At 40.6% G+C, this 15,112-nt stretch overlaps 1 protein-coding gene across 5 annotated transcripts; it reads left to right on the top strand.

Annotated features, from left to right (window-relative positions):
* The first annotated feature begins 9,485 nt into the window (after window positions 1–9,485).
* On the top strand, window positions 9,486–13,956 carry LOC115688184 (uncharacterized). Of its 5 annotated transcripts, none has more exons than XM_056310514.1 (6): window positions 9,486–9,697; window positions 9,944–10,091; window positions 11,471–11,623; window positions 11,772–11,947; window positions 12,189–12,311; window positions 13,070–13,956. In XM_056310514.1, exons 2-5 carry the CDS (start codon window positions 9,960–9,962, stop codon window positions 12,289–12,291), a joined length of 564 nt encoding a protein of 187 aa, XP_056166489.1. In that variant the 5' UTR covers window positions 9,486–9,697; window positions 9,944–9,959; the 3' UTR covers window positions 12,292–12,311; window positions 13,070–13,956. The 5 variants fall into 5 exon arrangements, with proteins under 5 accessions (XP_056166489.1, XP_056166488.1, XP_056166486.1 ...); XM_056310513.1 differs by having other exon boundaries at window positions 13,065–13,956; XM_056310511.1 differs by lacking the exon at window positions 13,070–13,956 and adding an exon at window positions 12,641–13,013.
* Window positions 13,957–15,112: the final 1,156 nt, after the last annotated feature.

The following is a 15,112-nucleotide window of genomic DNA, read 5'->3' as shown; positions in this document are numbered from 1 at the left end:
AATCCGGGCTTTGTCCTGCGTCAACACGCCTCAGGACCTTTCTTACGACCCGGGTCAACACCCCACAGGTCCTTTCCCACAACCCGAGTCAACACCCCACAGGTTGGCAGCCCTCCGATCGATCCGGGCTTAGTCAAGCAAACACACACGCCACTTAATTCAATCAATTCCATGCGAATATCAAATTCGTTCCTTACGACATCACAAGTTCGCCATATTGCTCAACCATCATTCTAACACATCTCAAGTGCCCAATTCCAAGTCATGAACTCCCCACAATAGCCCATAAATTCGACATTCAAGTCGGCCACATTCAAATATCCAATTCGCCCACAAACGCCACGATAGCCTAATCATCGAACCCATCTCAATCAGTTACTAATTAAGCCACAAATCACCACAATTTAATCCACTAACTAGCCACATTCACACATCAATTCTATCCCAAACTTAGCCATTAAATCGATACTAATTAACCCCTAAACAAGTCTAATAATACTCAAAGTACTAAGTAGGGATTAGGAAGTCACTTACTAGATTATGACCCAAGGAAAACCATCTAGGGGCCAAAATGGCCCGGTTGGGGCAGCGGCGGCTCAACGCGGGCGAGGGAGCGGCCGGCCAATGGGCAAGGTCTCGGCACAGCCCTTGGCCACGGCCTGGGACTCTCGGCCACAGGCAAGGCGCTGGCCAGGCGGACGGGCGACGGCTGGGCACGCTCAGGCACGGCCTGGGCAACGGCCAGGCGAGCTCGGCCATGGCCTGGGACGGCGGCCAGGCAGACTGGGCGACTCGGCCACGGCAGGGGTAGCGGCTGGGCTGCTCGGCCACGACCGGGGAAGGCGAGCTAGGCGGGCTGGGCAGGCGGCCGACGATGGCCAGGTGAGCGGCGACGACGGCGACGGCGAGCTGGGTGGTGACAGCGAGCAGGCGACAACGGCAACGGTGACGAGCTACTGCTAGGCGAACGAGCTGACAACGAGGGGCTCGGTCATGCGAGCTATTAAGGCGCACTAGCGTCGGTGGCGAGCGGCTGCTGGGTGGCGACGATGAGCTGCTGGCGGGGTCGCAGCGGGGAGCTACTGGGCGAGACCAGCGGCGGCGACTGGTCCGGGCGGAGGGCAGAACTCGCTTGGGCTGACTGGCGACGGGTGGTCTCGAGGCAACGGCGGACGAGCCGACACGCGGTCGGGCTGGCTGGTGACGGCGTGCGGGCTCGGCTAGGCGAGCCGGACGACGACGGGATGAGCGAGCTGCTCGGCGAGCGGCGGCGGTGGTGGCTGGTCGAGCGAGCGACGGCGCGAGGCGGACGGCGAGTGGCGGTCGGCGGTGACTGGTCGGGCGAGCAAAAGAAGAAGAAGCAGAAGAAGTTGCGGGCGAAGAGGAAGAAGAAGGAAGAAGAAGGAAGAAGAAGAAAGAAGAAAGAAGGAAGAAGAAAGAAGAGAAGGAAGAGAGAGAGAGAGGGGTTTGCATGGGGCAGAGGGGGAGTGGACGTGCATGGAGGAAGGGGGGACGTGACCGGGGGAGGGGCACGCGCCAAGAGAGAGAGAGAGAGAGAGAGAGAGAGAGAGAGAGAGAGAGAGAGAGTCAACGCAATGATTGCGCAATCCAACGGCCCACGTTCGAACACGAAGTTGATCCAACGGTCCACTAAAAATCCCAATTATAAATTAGGAAAAGGCCGGTAGACACTAAATAAAATATACTAAGAGGGAGGTCTACTAGTCAAAATCCGCACCCGGTCCAAATTTCACTTTTCGATAATTCTTGACAATATTGACGCTGGCCACCATAATATCGACACCGTCCAATTAAATTCGTCACGAAACTCCGAGAAATTCGACACCAAAGTTCGGGCTCTAAATAACAGCCAAATTCGATCGAATGCGATTTTAGCGAAATCTCAAATTTAAAATAACCCGAGAGTGATCAGTTCTGAGTGAGATTCAACTATAAGCGCACTGACGAAATACACGTTTTATAAATCCCAAAATGGGTCGAAATTCGGAATGTCACAAAACCCCACGCTGCGGAGTATTGTATCGAGAATATTCCAATCAACTCTATCATAAGCTTTGGACATATCCACCTTTACTCCCACAAAAGCCCTGCCATTTCGTTTCTTTTTCATGAAGTCTATGATTTCCTGTGCCATAACTGAGTTCTCTTGTATATTTCTACCCGGAACAAAAGCCGATTGTTGAGGTGAAATCAAACAGCTAAGAAAACCTTTCAGTCTATTGGCTAACAACTTAGAAATACGTCTGTAGCTCACATTACAGAAACTTATGGGACGAAACTGGGTAAAAGTATGTGCGTTCTGCGATTTTGGGAGAAGTACTGTGAAAGTATGATTGATGAGGTGGGGCAACTGACTTGTACGAAAGAAGTGCTGTACAAATTGGATAATCTGGGCCTTCACCACATCCCAACATTTCACATAGAAGACGGCATGAAATCCGTTTGGGCTCGGTGATTTAAGAGGGGCCATCGCTTTTAGGACTATTGATTTCATCTTCCATTGGAATCTTCAAAAGTTCAAAGTTTTCATCTTCAGAAATAGCCTTAGGGAATAACTCCCCTATACAAGGGTGTGGATCGAGTGTTGGCCCCGAGAAAAGCTCTGTATACTTGGATAGAAAAAATTCTTTGATCTCATCCATATTCGTGATCCAACGGCCCCCATCATCTTGCACTGCCAAGATATAATTTTTGCGCTTTCTAATAGTGGTAGAGAGATGGAAAAATTTGGTATTTCGATCACTCTCTTGTAGCCACAATTGTCTTGATTTTTGCTTCCACATCATCTCCAATCTCTCCCATTGCTCATTAATATCCGCCTTGATTTCTTTTTCTTTCTTGCTATTCTCTTCCGAAGGATCATCCATATGAATGGATTCAAGTGATGAAGTCAACTTCTTAAGGCGTCGTTGGCAAATGCCAAAGTGTTCCTTATTCCATTTTTTGAGGGCTATCGCTGAGGATTTTTGTTTCCTATGCCAAGAGGCCTTTGAATTGTCTATCACGCTGTTCCAAGCCTCTTCCACTACATCAACACAGGTTGAGTCCCGCAACCAAGCGGCTTCAAATTTAAAAGGGCGTCGCGAATTATCCTCAAGAGAAGTTTAATTCAGCCAAATAAGAGAATGATCTGAATTTACGGCCGGTAAGTGGACAATCCCTGCCCGAGGGAATTTCTCACACCACGAAGTTGAATAGATTGCTCGATCCAGTCTTTTTTGAATGCTTGCAAAGCCCCCTCTACCATTTGCCCAGGTATAAGGTTTGCCTTTAAACCCAAGATCAACACAGCCCACTAAATCCATAAAATCCGCTAGGAAGCGACGAGATGGGCCCGGGCCCCTTCTGTTGGACGCCTTTGAATCATAGATGGTCTCATTGAAGTCTCCAATCCCAACCCAGTCCTCTCCCAAGTTTCGAACCTGACTAGTGAATTCTTCCCAAAATGCCTGCTTAAGACCAAAATAAGGGGGTGCATACACCAACGAAAGCCACCAGAAATGCTCAGGATTTTCTCTGTTAGAAACCTCCGTGTGAATTTGATTTTTGTCTGTGAAGGAAATAGATAAGACCAGAGGATCTTTCTAAATGACAGATAAACCTCCCGCTACATTATCCGCAGGAATTGAAAATGAGTGGGTAAATCCAATCCGTCGTGTAATAGTTTCTATCCGACTAGTATCACATTTTGTCTCTGATAGAAACACAATATCTGGATTACAAATTCGGCACGTAGCCTTCAACTCTCTCAGTGTGGGTATTCCTACAATGTCTCGGCAATTCCATGCTATAATATTCATGGCAACCTAAGGGCAGTAAATGGCCCTCCTCCTTTACCCACCAATCACAGAATAAGATTTACTCCTCAATCACCAACAACCGCCATAAGGAAACACCAAACTTCTCTGACAACTTTCTAGTAGGCATTAGAACAAACACTTGGTGTGCGCTCACCAGCAGAGAATATTTCAGCACAGACAGAGCAGATTGTCCTCGTCTCGGTCAGGGGGAGGTCGGCGATGATTCTGAGATGGGCGAGTCTCGAGATGCCAGCAGAACCTCTTGATGTTGATTCTTCTATTTGTATGGTAATCGAGGCAGAAGGTGGTCTCACTGGGGATGGTCGTGGTTTGGACGAACGAGATGTAGATGGTGGGTTGGAGAAGAAGATTGGGGGATCTCAAAACATCACGGGTGGAAGAGAAGCAGAAAGCGAAATGGATGATAGAGATGAAAAATGAAGTCAGTGGAAGTGGATGAAAACACCAAACTTCTTTGACAACTTTCTAGTAGGCATTAGAACAAACACTTCGTGTGCGCTCACCAGCAGAGAATATTTCAGCACAGATAGAGCAGATCGTCCTCTTCTCGGTCAGGGGGAGGTCGAAAATGATTCTGAGATGGGCGAGTCTCGGGATGCCAGCAGAACCTCCTGATTTGACTCTTCTATTTGTATGGTAATCGAGACAGAAGGTGGTCTCACTGGGGATGGTCGCGGTTTGGACGAAAGAAATTTAGATGATGGGTTGGAGAAGACGATTGCGGGGAGCTCAAAACGCCACGGGTGGAAGAGAAGCAGAATGCGAAGTTGATGATAGAGATGAATAAAGAAGTCAGTGGAAGTGAATGAAATGAAGGGAAAAAGAAGGATTAGGGTTTTTAGAAAAATGGGGAATGGGTTATGTCAGGTGAGGGAAGAACTGATTAAAATGAGAATGTATAAAGGAGATGGGGATGATGAAGTAGATGAGGTGAAAACACTCTCAGAATGAAATCGAGAGAGGAAGAAGTTCCCATGGAAGGGAGAGAAAAGCTCCCATTTAGGGAGAGGAATAATACGACTTCTTATTTGTTGCGATTGCCGGAATAGATCAAAACCATGGAATGGAGCGAGTTTCTTCACACTTACAACTCGTGGCTAATAAAATGTGAACCTAATATTAAACGGAGTCAATCATTACTGGTATATATCACACTTAACTTAAAAAGCATTTATTTAGGAGGATCGACATGAATTAAAATCCAACCAAGTATTGGACATGACATTATAGGCAACTAATCCAAAGTCATGATTAGGTTGACATATGGTCCAACATGATTATGTAAGCGCATATGTCGGTGGCACTATTCTTATTAAGGTAAGGAGTGATTTCGCTATAAATATGGATGATTCCCACCAAATTGATTATTCACAAAAGTAGAAGAAAAGCTCTATTCAAACAAAGTGATTAGAGATGGATCTCTGCTCGGGCAATGATTTACCAACAAGTTTCTTTTGACAGCACTTTTTGCTTTGCTTATTTTTTGGGAAATCCTTGATTTGATCAGAGTTCATTCTTTTTGTCAACGTCAACACAGTAGTGTGAAAAGATGTCGTTTGATGTACTTAAGTAATCTACAACTTGTGAGAATGCCAATGGAGTCTTTATTGATTTTCTTGTTTTTTCCCTAGGTTATTCTATTTCTTATTCAATTCTCTATTATTGTAATGAGTGATTTTTTCCTGTTTGTTCCTTCCCATGTTGCAGGTGGAAGTGTGCAACATGTATGTGGCACGAGGATCGGAAAATTTTGAAGATATGTCAAACATCATTGTAGATTAATGAGATTATTGTATTAATTCTAATAGTAGAAGTTAAGTTGATTTGTCTTCTTTTATGATCGTTTAGTGAAGATTAAGAGAGATTGTAATCTAGGAAAAAACAACTTTTTATTACCGTGATTGTAATTCTGTATTTTACGATATTTTTTTTCTTTTTTCTATGTCTGTACTATGTTAGAGCATACCTTCGTTGTGTGATATTTTATTACACGGAATGGATATTATTGATGGTCTCTATTTGCATTTTTAAAGAAAGACAATGCTCTTGCAGTTCCAATTCCCAAAAACCTGTTTGGTTTGTTTGAAGATCCAATCTAAACTTAAATGAGCTTTTGTAAGATCTGTAAAAATTGGACTGATTTAAATTTTCTACCATTTTTGATAAATTTCCTAAGATTTAAGACCAAGTGTTTACACTCTCCATGTAAAACGTTTTCTTCTTACTCATAAATCTTATAGAACTTTTCTACCAATTATACATAATGTCTTTATCTTAATGCTTGTAATTTGATGATTTGAACTTCCGAAAATTGTAATCAGCACGATTGGCCCGCCTATGCAATTTATAATATAGCGCTTTGGCATCACATTTACACTTATCCTTCCCATGATTTAAAATCAATAAATTATCACTAACAATTATCTCTTTAGAATTAGTATAAAGAATAAAATAGTATTAGTAGAAGTAGGAAGGAAATGTTTTTAAAATCAGTAAATTATCATTAACAATTATGCATCAAAGGGAGGTCATGGTCCTCAATCACTACCAAGCGAGGAATTTGGGTTGTCCACTGGTCCTCAATGGACATTCAACCAAGATTGAAGTAAGCTTTCTTATTGGTCTTCTTGCAATTTGAAATTGAGAACAATTCGGCTCGCTCATCTGTTGTGATTGCCGGAATAAATCAAATCCATGTAATGAAGCGAGTTTCTTCACACTTACAACTTGCAGCTAATAAAATGTGAACTTAATATGAAACGGAATCAATCATTACTTGTATATATCAAACTTAAATTGGAAAGCATTTACTTAGGAGGATCAACATGAATTAAAATCCTCCAACTATTGGACATGGCATTATGAGCAACTAATCCAAAGTCATGATTAGGTTGACATATAGTCCAACATGATTATGTAAGCGCATATGTCGGCGACACTATTCTTATTTAGGTAACTAGTGATTTACAGGCTATAAATATGGACGATTTCCATCAAATTGATCATTCACAAAAGTAAAAGAAAAGCATTATTCAAGCAAAGTGATTAGAGATGTACCTCTGTTCGGGCAGTGATCTTCTAGAAAATATCTTTTGACAGCAATTTTTGCTTAGCTTATTTTTTGGTAAATCACTGATCTAATCAGAGTTCGTTCCTTTTGTCCACACCAACATGTTAGTGTGAAAAGATGTCAAGTGATGTACCTCAGTAATATGCAACTCGAGAGAATGCTTATTGAGCAGTTTATTGATTTTCTTGTTTTTTCCCTAGGTTCTTCTATTTCTTATCCTATTCTCTTTCATTGTAGTGCGTGATTTTTTCCTCTATGTTCCTTCCCTTGTTGCAGGTAGGAGTGTCCAACACGTACGTGGCATGAGGATCGAAAAATTCACAAGATATGCTAAACATCGTTGTGGATTAATGAGATTATTGTATCAATTCTTATAGTAGAAATTAAGTTCATTTATCTTCTTTTATGATTGTTAGGTGAAGATTAAGAGAGATTGTAATTAGGCAAAAGCAACTTTATTATGATTTTAATTCTGTATTTTATGATATTTTTTTGTTTGTTAGATGTTTGTACTATGTTAGTGCCCACTTTTCATTTTGTGACATTTTATAACACGGCATGGATGTTATCGACGGTCTCTATTGGCAACGTCCAAGAAGGACGATGCTCTTGTTGTTCCAATTCCGAAATATGGGTGATTTGTTGGAGATCTAGTTTAAACTTAAATGAGTTTTTGTAAGCTCCGTAAAAACTACACTAATATAAATTTTCAATCCTTTTTTGCGAAGGAAAAGGAAAGAAAAATATGAATATGTACTAATTGAGCACCATATTTAAGGACGTGTGTTTCCCAGTTTATTTTTAATTTTGAAGTATTTTTAAAACTTGCCATGTGAAACGTTTTCTTTTTGGTAATAACTATCAGAGATTTCTTCTGCCAATTAGACAGAATGTCTCAATCTTAATGCTTGTAATTTGATGAATTGAACTTCCGAAAATTGTAATCATTACGATTGGCCTGCCTATGCAAATTATGATCTAGCGTTTCGGCATCGCATCCACACTTACCCAAAAGTTGAAAAAAGAACACACGATTAATAAAACTTCAATCGGCAAGTTGTGCTCCATCAAAAATCTTTCCAATCCACTTGTCCTGTGGTCAAAACCATTTGTGGTACAAATCCAGAAAACATCCAAATACATAACAACCCACTCAATCATTACCAATCAAATCAATAATGAGCAAAAGCTTCTCAAAATTTTATTTTTACATATGTGGTGTATGGTTAATTAATTTTTTGTCTTTTGTTTTTTTCTTCTTCTTTTCCCTATTTTTCCCTTTTCTTCTTTAGGTATTGACATCGCCTATCACCACTATCATCATTGTCGTTCGTCACTACTACCTTGTCGTTGGCCTGTGGCCGCGACATCACCATGACCACCGCAACGCCTTGCCTCTCTCTTTCTCTAGCCATCATCACAGTAGTTTCGTCCCTCTCTAAGGGGCGTCACCTCAAACTTGATGCGATCGTGACCTCCAAAAGGTTGCAATTGCCTTAAATCTTAGATGGTGTGCCCCTAATAAGAGAGAGATTGCTAATGTGGATGGACCATTACATAAATTTGATAGCAAGTTAATGGCACTAGCATCCACGTTAGCAACAAGCCATGAACTTTCACGAAGTCTTCGAAGGTCTCAATATTTGACATTGCAGCAAGCTTCAGTTCAGACCATGTGTAATTGCTTTGCCTTCCTTCGGCCGGGATTGATTATACATTGCTTCAATTGGTGTTCGCCGGTCATTTGAGGTTTTTCCGAGGTTTATGACGATGATTTGGGTCGATGGGCTCCAACCCAAATCTACAAACCGTAGGGCTTGGAGAAATTATGTGGATCTGCAATACTCCTATCGTATTATCATATTCATGGCGAATTGCATCATTGGTGTGGTTAGTGAAACGTTTCAACTTGATTATAAAGTATTTTTTCAACAGGGAATTTATATAGTGTACGAGTTTCTCTTTATAAAGTGAGGCCATGTGCCGGCCATGGCTACTCTTAGTCATATCTCCAAGATTGAAATTAGTTTGGGTAACTGTGTCGTGGAGTACTTGTTTGTGATTTTTTTGGAGAGGCAATGCAATTTGGAGTAAATGTGTCATGCCTTATCAGTTTGAAAATTTTAATGATATTAACTCATCACGGAAAATCCTAAACTGGCATATTTGCGATAAATTTATCCTAAACTAATTTTTTGACCATAAAAAATCCTAGACTGGTACACTTGCTATAAATTTACCAAAAACTAATTTTTTGATCACAAAAAACTCAAAACTGATATATTTGTGACAAGTTTACCCTTCGTTAAATTGAATTAATATCACAAAAAATCACAAACTGTTACATATATGACAAATGGAGGATAAAACCCTGAATCGGTACACCTGTCAATAGTCACAGATGTACTAGTTTGAGTTTTTTATTGTCAAAAAATTAATTTGAGGTAAATTTATCACATGTGTATCAGTTTGTGATTTTTCGTGATATTAATCCTAACCCTTTTTTGAAATGCAGATAGTTTCCATTGACATATTTATAGTTAAATTGGTCCAGTTGAGACACTATAATTACTCAGCTCACACAATAAAAACGATTTTCCTTCTTTCAGCGAAACTCTTTCGTACTAGCGTAGTACATATAATCCAAACAATGCAAGCCCCAAATTGCCCGGGTACCCCCATCATTTTTCCTCTCGTAGGCGAGACCTTCATCCCAAATTTTTACTTCGCCATTCAACAGCAGTTCGATAGGCGCCAACAGGGTCCTGTTTTTCTAGTTTCGAAGGTATGCTTTCGACTCTTTATCACTTGTTTTGATGCGAATTGTGAGGTGAATTTGACAGACGCAGAGCAGCTTCGTTCATGTCAAGGCACCCAAAAAACTGACTCCACATGGACTGTAGTATCTCCGAAGAAGTGTCGGATTAGTTGATGAGTGTCGAAGTTTCGATTTTGAGAGTTGGGTCTTGGGTGAAATGTGTTGGCGATTTTTGTATTGTAATAAAGAACTGTTCTTGATTGATTTTTGCAGTGTTGAGAGCTTGAACATGGAGACGAGTCCCGCCGGCGAAGAACCCACTTCGTGGGACGAACTGTACAACATCAATTTGATGCCCTCCGAGTTGTTCCTCAAGTTTCGGAAAGAAATTCAGGGAATCCGAGTCGGTGTTAATCTGGAGGTGTCTCTTCTGATTTGTCTAAATTCTGCTCGCGTTTGTTTTGCCACATATTTGAAGTTTGTTCTCTAGCAAGTATGATTGGCCTGGATGAATGAAAAAGGGTGATCTAGTGGCTAAATTTTGTTTGAGAGAGCTGTGGATAGATGAACCAAACCGTTTTCGCCAAACGCTTGGAAGAAATGAATGAAATGTTTCGTTCTGAGGTCATCTGCATATGGTGTCTGAAGCTTGGGTCAATTTTGATGTGAATATCTTGTTCAATCTTAATTTAATTATTATGTTGCTGACTTGGATTGGGTGTGCATATTGGACGTGGTTCCTGTCTAATTTGATGCGTCATACTCGTTCTTTGGTCTTGAAGACAAGTGCTGGATATTTTAGTGTGCGGATAGTACAACTTCGCTGTTTAATCAATGTCAGAGATTGCGGCACTGGCTGCCTAAATTACTGACTACTCTTCTAACATGCACGTGGGAGAGAATTTAAAATGTTAAAGGATTTTTATTGATGCTTCCATCTAGTTTAGGTTTTCAGATAGATTGACCTGAAAATTTGACGTGGCAACTTCGTGAGTTATACATACTCGAGGCCCTCTCGTTTGCTTCGGTGCGTAGAAGTCCATTTTAGGGCTCTGTGTTATAGCCATGTAAGGGAGAATCCAGAGAGTGTTGAACTATTCAGATAACAATCCATGTTTTCATGGGAGATAAAAGCGGTTTTGTTACAGTTTTCACTGATGTTTAATTAGTGAAGATGTTAGAAGTTGAGTAGATTAACGGGAGCACTTTTAGGGTTTTTTTTTTTGTGATCTCCATGAGTTTGAACCTCACTTGGCTGAGCATGTTGATCAGACTTGAATAAGATTTGTCACGCAGGATGTTACAGCCTTACAGCTATTCGCATAGAATCCATTGACATATGCTGATCAATATAATTTCTGTGAACCAATAGCTTGGCTTGGCTTTGTGTTCACTACTTCATCCTGATTGACTTAATACAGCTTCTGTCAGTAAAAGTCGCATATTGAAGTAGATGAACATAGACTTTCTTTTTCTTGTTGTCTCTTTTGTTCTTCTATAATCTCTGACTGCGATTTTAATTCACCAGATATTTGGATTTTGGTGTCCTCGTTCTCCATACTTCAGCTTAAGTGGAACAGTTAAGAGTATATTTGTGCTTAATGTTTGTGTATGTGTCTATGATTCATTATGATTTATGGTTCTCGAAACTTTGGGTCTGTCTTATAGTGCTCCAAGGATTGACCATCAAGCAAAATTTTTGTTGGAGCCTTTAAGGCCTGGTTATACTCTGCTTGTTCAGTTAATGCAGTTATGGAATATAGTCTCATTATGACTTCTTGATTTATTTTTATAATTCAGTTTTACAATGCTCCAAGGAATGATTTTCAAACAAAGCTTGTGTTCAAGCCTCTATCCCCAGATCGTCGGTGGAAGTTTGTCTATGAACCTATACATCAAGATGTGCGCATTCTCTCGAAAAAGATTCCTGTCACAAAATTCTTAAATCTTCAGGTTTGAGGCTTCTTTGATTTCACCTCTGTTTTGTGCTGGCATGGCTGAATATTCTCAATCATCAATAAGTCTGTTAACTTCTGTGGGAATTGAGCGATAATTGGTAAAGCTTTTGGGGAGTCAGCTTGGTGTGCTTTGAAAATTACAGGTTGGTGTAGGCCACAATTTTCAGTTAAATGCAATTGGTTGGAAATGGAAGCTCACCACATGTTTGGGTGGAGATGGTGTATCTCGAATTAGAAATAAGACCACTCTTGGACTTTGTCCAGGTGTAGATTTTCGATTTGGGTGGAGGGCTGATTATGTTCTTCCAGAAATCACGGGGTAAGTTTCTTCCTTCTCAATTCCACTATTTTGCTCTCGGAAGAAACTAGATGAGCTGTAACACCAAAACAAGTTCTAATTCTATCAACTATTTGGTGTCATGTTTTAAAATCTTGCTAGGACAAAGCATGATGATTATAACATACAGTGACATATGGGTGTGGGTCATGCGCTTCCATGATTTATTTCACTTTCTTTATTAAGTTTTTCTGTGGTTCAAGTTGTGTGTTTCGTGTAACAGGGGTCTTGGTTCTGATGAGCCACTATTCAACATGAACTCTGGGCGGTTGCAAGCATCGCTAGATAGAGTGGAAGCCATTTTAAGCTATCCAGATACTGTTTAGAGGATATTGGTGAAGAGATGGTATGTTTATTGGTTGGCTCCTTTGAACTGCATTAAGATTAGAACTACTAGCATTTAAATGAGTACTACTAGGCAAAGAATTGTATTGCTCAGAAGTTGCTTATTCTCAGGTAGTGGGGTCTAATGTTGTTTTTGTTCACACGTATTTGTGATATGGTATAGACTGGAATTATTTATCATGCTTTTGACCATTTAGTTGCATGATTATACAATTTTTGGGTTTACAATTTTTTCAGAGTCATGGACTTTAGAATATTCTTTTGCATTCAGATCATAGAGGTTTGATGATTTGAGTTTTTCTCATAGCAGATATTCATATTTAATTGCAGCATAAACTGTTTGCATGAATTCTGTATACAGCTGGAGAAGCAGGAACGTAGGGAGAGACGATGAGGTGGCGCAGTGGAGAATGAGTTTTGATGCCTTCATATTTCATCACTTTTGTTTGACAATGTCGATGTATATAAGTGAAGTATTGTAGTGTTACAATTCTATGCAAATCTGTTTCATCAGTTGTTTTTACTCTTCATTTTCACATCCCTAGCTTTTCTCTACATTTACTAAATATACAGTCATCTATGAAATATTTGTAGAAGCAAAAGTCTTGCCGCCATCAATGGGATTTATTTCATGTCAAGGTAGATGATTTGGGACGGTGTTTCGGCATTTGTTGTCACATCCTATCAAGAGATGTTTCCTACACGATTTTGAGCGTCCAAATGAGCCATCACTTCACTGCTTTCACATAAGCAGTACAGGTGCTCGGTGTCCTGGTGCTGTTCACCAAAGAAAGGCTTGACCTTTCGTCGCTGAGATCACAGAGAGACCCGAAAGAGGCCGAAGTCCTGGTGAGGCTGGAGTGTGGGGTTTTGATGGCTATGCTGTTGATAGAGTTGGTGGTGTTGGTGTTACGGGCACTGTGCACAGTTGCTGGGTAAGGGAGTACGAAGGGTTGGGCACAGAGAAGGACATGGAGGAGAAGAAGTGGAGCATGAGGATCGCAAAAGTGGAGGATCGTGATTTTCCTAAGCTAATGAGATGATGGTAAATTTCTTATCGGATCGTTATTTTACTATCTACACTAGTAAAATTTTAAAGAACTTGGTAACTTACTAATTTATTGGAATGTTGGTAACTTCTTTATAGTGTCAGTAGTTCACTAACCACACTTATAAAATGCGAAAGAAATCGCCAACTTACTAATTTAGCTTAATTTCTTTCGCATGTTGATAGTTGACTAAACACTTGTAAAATGTGGAATAAGTCGGCAAGTTACTATTTTATTAGGACGTGAACAAATTTGTTAAGGTGAAAAGAGCATAATTTGGGTAAATTCTATCTACAGGTAACTTTCGAGTCTCGTTGACTTCAGATTTGTGGATTAGCCAAATGAAGTCTGCCTTTAGTCTTGTCACAGGCCATTGGATAGGGCAGATTGGGTGTTACACCATCAAACTTTGTCATTTAAGAAGTATCCATATTTGCACAAATCAGACAATGTCTGTGCTGAAAGCACAAGAACTGTGACTGAGCAGTCCTAAGATTCTCTCACTCAAGTTTTCCTCACTGTTAGAGTAAGAAAACCCGGCAGGATTTACAGGTGAACTAGCCAATAGAAATAAAAATTTACTCGAGGCTTGAGGAAGTGTCACGAACTTATTCCGATTGCTGCCTAGCATGTTTCAATGATAAAAAAAAAGTTCATGAATAAACTTATTTTGCATATTATAGGCAAAAAGAACATGTCACCATCGAAATGATTCTCTTGTACACTACCACTATCATTAAAATTTTAAGAAAAAACCACAAGGGGCTGTCACGAAATCATACCGACTTCAAACTTGTTACACGAACAATTTACAGAGGTCTCATCAACCTTCCACCAAACTCAATTTACATTCTCCAATCACAATTCAACGGTCAAAACACTAGATTTGTCATTACATAGACTTAAAAATCCGATGCCCAGTTCCACTATTTCGCAAAGAAAAACCGAACATGGGTCAAAACAGATAATCAAGAACCTGCTTTTGGACGCACGGGAGAGCCGGAAATTCCAAGCATGGTCGACGAGGAAGACGTCGGACTCTTTGCCCATGAAGTCCGAAGTGAGTACGAGCCCACTCTGATGCCCATCCTCGCATAGCTCAATTTGGAAGCATGCGTTTCCGTCAAAGGTGTCGGTCGACAGCTTCTTGAAAAGCTGCCCGTGTAGCAACTGTTGCAACCCGGTAGCTGTCAACAGCAGGCCATGAAATTTCACGAAGTCTTGAAGGTCTCAATCTTTGACATTGCAGCGAGCTTCAGTTTAGACCGTGTGTAGTTGCTTTGCCTTGCTTTGGCCTGGATTTGATTAAACGTTGCTTCAATTGGTGTTCGCCGTTCATTCGAGGGTTTTTTGAGGTTTATGATGATTATTTGGGTTGATGGGCTCCGATCCATATCTACAAACCGTGGGCCTAGTGAAATTTAGTGATCTGCAATTCTCCTATCGTATGATCATATTCATGGCGATTTTTTACATCAATTTGTTTGGTTAGTGAAACATTTCAACGTGGTTATAAAGTTTTTTTTTTTTAAATGACGGATTTACATCGCGTTCGACTTTCTCTTAATAAAGTGGGGTTGTGTACCAGCCACGGCTACTGTTAGTGATATCTCCATGACTGAAAGTTTAGTTTTTGGTTTCATCTATTTTCTTCATAATTTAAACCTTAAGCCCAGTTCATCGATTAAGACAATGGCTAAAAACTCACTTTTTCCTCCAAAATTTTTTGGGTCACTCCCCCCTCCCCACATGA

The sequence above is a fragment of the Syzygium oleosum genome, unplaced genomic scaffold, assembly GCF_021117445.2.
Source record: "Syzygium oleosum isolate NSW1041296 unplaced genomic scaffold, Sole_v2.1 Sole_v2.04, whole genome shotgun sequence".
In the NCBI taxonomy this organism is placed as follows: domain Eukaryota; kingdom Viridiplantae; phylum Streptophyta; class Magnoliopsida; order Myrtales; family Myrtaceae; genus Syzygium; species Syzygium oleosum.
This window is presented reverse-complemented; position numbering and strand designations above follow the sequence as displayed.